The sequence below is a fragment of the Athene cunicularia genome (genome assembly GCF_003259725.1).
Source record: "Athene cunicularia isolate RWA chromosome Z unlocalized genomic scaffold, athCun1 chrZ_part5, whole genome shotgun sequence".
In the NCBI taxonomy this organism is placed as follows: domain Eukaryota; kingdom Metazoa; phylum Chordata; class Aves; order Strigiformes; family Strigidae; genus Athene; species Athene cunicularia.
Window position 1 is genome coordinate 553431 of NW_020799146.1, and position 3890 is coordinate 557320.

The following is a 3890-nucleotide window of genomic DNA, read 5'->3' on the forward strand; positions in this document are numbered from 1 at the left end:
CGGGCGGGCTGCTGCTCAGGCTGGCGGGGCATCCCCCAGTCGGTGGGGAGCGATTGTTCTCATTTGAATCACTTACTTGCTTTGTTTGTTTGTTTTCTTCGGTTTTGTTTTCCTTTCTTTATTGTTTTTTCCCCTTAAATTTTTTAAAAATTCTTTTTAACTATTAAATTGTTTTTATGCCAGCCCACAAGTTTCTGTTTCACTTACCCTTCCAATTCTCCCCACTGGGGCAGGGGGGAGAATGATCAAGTGGCTGTGTGGTGCTTAACCTGGCTAGGTTAAACCACAACAAATTGTTTAAATTATCTGTTGTTTTCTGCCTCAAGGAAAAGCACAGTGGAGTGACGAGAATTTTTAAGCCTACTGCATGTATTTTATTTCTTTTTTTAATTATTTTTTTTTTAGATTCTCTCCAGTCATCCCCCCCTCCACCGTGCTGGTGATGTGTATTTTATTAGTGTGAGAGCAGACCTTTCACTGTTTGAATTCCTTGGCACAGCGAACTGGGAAATAGAACGTGTCAGATGCCATGTAGCACCTGAGGAGTGCATACCTCAATTTCCTTCCCGATTTATTTCTATTTTAACTTTAACGTGTACAGAAGTGATCGACTGCCGCTTTTTCAGCTCTCTGGGACTTGAACAGAGCGAGCGCAGCGTCCGTCAGACCTGACATTTGTTGCTTTTCTCCTTCAAGTTTTCTGGGCTCCCCTCAGATCTAAGGTACCAGGTGCTGCTTGAGTGATCCACTAGTGTGAAAAAAGCTGCAGGGTTACCTGCAGCTCTGCTCACATTCGTTCTTTTCTTTTTGTGATGTAGGGAAGGAGAACTGAGGCATGCTGTATAAGACAAACAGTATGATGGATTCAGAAGGTTCTGCCCCAACGAATTCAAAGGAACATCTAAGCAATGACCTAACAGCTACCTCTGGCAAACATTATCTTTGTGGCTACTGTGCGGCCTTCACAAATATCGCCGTCACCTTTCCTATCCAGAAGGTCCTCTTTCGGCAGCAGCTGTACGGTCTGAAGACAAAGGATGCGGTGCTGCAGCTGCAGAAGGATGGAATTAGAAACCTCTACCGGGGCATCCTTCCTCCGCTAATGCAGAAAACGACAACACTGGCTCTGATGTTCGGCTTGTACGAGGATTTCTCCTCGCTGCTCCACAGCCACACAAGTGCCCCCGAGCTCCTCACCCGCAGCATGGCCGCTGTGCTGGCGGGGACCACGGAGGCTGTTCTCACGCCTTTCGAGCGAGTTCAGACTCTGCTTCAGGACTACAAACACCACGATAGATTTACAAACACTTACCAGGCTTTCAAGGTACTGAAAGTCTATGGGATGAGAGAGTATTATCGGGGTTTGGTGCCAATTCTGCTCCGGAATGGACCCAGTAACGCGCTCTTCTTTGGCCTGCGGGGGCCCATCAAACAGTGTCTGCCTGAGGCCACGTCCTACAGCGCTCACCTGGTTAACGACTTCATCTGCGGAGGGCTGCTGGGCGCCATGCTGGGCTTCTTGTTTTTCCCAGTGAATGTTGTAAAAACTCGCATGCAGGCTCAAATTGGTGGTGAATTCCAGTCCTTCTCAGAAGTTTTTGTGAAGATCTGGCTGGAACGTGATAGGAAATTGATCCACCTTTTCAGAGGAGCCCATCTGAATTACCACCGTTCTGTCCTGTCCTGGGGCATAATCAATGCAACCTATGAGTTCTTGCTCAAGCTGTTGTGAAAACTACCCTCTTCCTTCAGCTCTGCTGCCCATTTGGGTGTCGACACATATGATGTCACTTAGTCCCAGGGAGCAGTGCCTGCGTAGTCTGTAAGGTAATTAGTCCTGGCATTCAATATTTATGGGATGAGTGGTGATGCATCTAAAACTTGGTGCAATTAAAATGAACTTTTTGAAGTATTTATTTGCTGGCAGGTGAGTTTACCCATAATGGAGCTACTAGACAAATACAAGGGTTAAAAAAAAGAAAAGACTTCTATTAGTCCAGCAGCTTAGTCTCTATCACTCCCCAAATTTCTTAATGCTCTGTGATGGAACGTGCTCCACTGTCCACGTTGTTGAGCATGAAAATCAAGGAGGGGCTGATGAAAATTGATTCCTTTGCCCGATAAACTTCAAAGTCTCAATTTAAGAACTACATTTTCCAATGTTTTAGAGTCCGAAGTACTCCTTACTGTTTAAAGCTAAAAGGACAGATCCACATGAGGATGACTGAAGTTTAGAACTTCAAGCTTAAGCTAAGCCTACGCAAACTCTTCTGCCAGCCGTTTCCATGCTTGGCTTTAAGATGAACATTTGTTCAGTGGTGTAAGGACGGTTACCGAGCATTCACCTTCCTGCTGGCTGCTGCTGCTCCAGGTGGGATCTGTGTGTGTACGTGTGCCTTCACCTGAAAAGGGAAAAGTGGGAGGAATGAAACAGCAAATTTACTAAAGCTTTAAAGTGTCCTTCCTTGTTAAAAATCCTTCTGCTTGTAAACATGGCGTTGGTTCTGGGTTTTTTTGGCTTTTTGCATTGCTGCTTTTTCTGTTGCTTACAGCTGTGAGACCCGAGAGACAATGGCCCTTTCCCTAGCACTCAGGAAATAGTTCAGCTTCCTGCAGGTCTGAGAGCAGCTCACAGACAGCTCTTTTGTGCCAAGCTGTCCTATGTTTTGCAAGTTACTCCTGTTTCATTTGGGCTGTGGAATAATGGATCACAACAAGATACTTTTGCCTGCGTTTTGCCTGCTTGATGTGTACTCTCAGCAGTTCAGCCAGAACCGTGCATTGCACTGGCAGGGGATTCTGGGCATCGGTCCCTGAGCACAGCGGAGATGACAGCCAAAGATAACCTGAGCAGCTGCTGAAGGCAGGACACAGGCGCTGTTCGGAGACACATTTATAAGAGCTTCTGTAGGTGAATATTGAAAAAGACTTACAGAAACATGAAGTATTGTGTGTTGAGAGTTGAGAGATGCAAGACTTCAGGCCTTAGAGAAGGGACAGAGCAAGTGTGCCCATAAAGCAGGTGAGGGTCTTAACGAAAAGCATTTGATTCTTCTGAGGGCCTTTTATTTTATGAAACTATATGTGTAAAACAAAACCTTTCGGATGATGGGGATCAGAAAGGCTTTCAGAAACTGGTCTGAATTGGACTTTTCAGAAGTTTTGGAGTGGCTATTACTTTCTTTCTGATTTGAGTCTTCCATTTGCTGAGCTGTCCTCAAATACTGATTCTGATCAGTGTGTACAATCATGGCATAGTCCCCAGCCTCACAGTCAAAATGGCCAGGCACAACTGAGCATTCTTGTATCCAAATGTTGTGATTATCTGCATTTAAATAAAATGTTTACTGAATGTTTGTTACTGGCAGATTCTGATTTTTACCAGTGTACTGTTTTTTGTAATCACTCCTTGATGGAATAAAAAAATTTGCATCCTGTTTCTGCATGGAAGATGTCCTCTGTGTCTGCAGTGTTAGGAAACTTGAAGCGTTGAGGGTAAGAGTGCAACATGAGTCTGTCACGGAGTGGGGTTACTGTAGCCAAAAGAAAAAGTTGTAACGGCGGCGGCCTGGTGCCGTCTCTGCATACGCGGCTCGAGGGCGCGCTGTGGCGCTGCCTCGCTGGAGCCGCGCTCGGGTGGTGTCTTTGCCTTTACCCAACAGTTTTAGTGCTCCGTCGGAGCAGCGGTACAAATGACGGGTGTTCTGGGGGAAGGAAGGCAGATAATCAGTGCGGGGGCTCCGGGGAGGTTCCTGTGTGAGGCGGGAGCGAGGCCCGGGCGTTGCGGTGGACTCGGCCCTGCTCGGCGCTGCCGCCCCACGGCGCCGCCTCAGTCGCCAGCCCCGGTCTGAGTTCACGCCGCCGCGTCCCGTGAGCGCAGCGCCGCTACG

General features: G+C 47.1%; 1 protein-coding gene across 1 annotated transcript; it reads left to right on the forward strand.

Annotated features, from left to right (window-relative positions):
• Positions 1–119: 119 nt before the first annotated feature.
• On the forward strand, positions 120–3437 carry SLC25A51 (solute carrier family 25 member 51). Its single transcript, XM_026866881.1, has one exon. It carries the CDS (start codon positions 836–838, stop codon positions 1730–1732), a length of 897 nt encoding a protein of 298 aa, XP_026722682.1. The 5' UTR covers positions 120–835; the 3' UTR covers positions 1733–3437.
• Positions 3438–3890: the final 453 nt, after the last annotated feature.

Bases quoted from the DNA above. Each gene is read 5' to 3' on its own strand.
- SLC25A51 (XM_026866881.1), top strand. From the start codon at position 836: ATGCTGTATAAGACAAACAGTATGATGGATTCAGAAGGTTCTGCCCCA.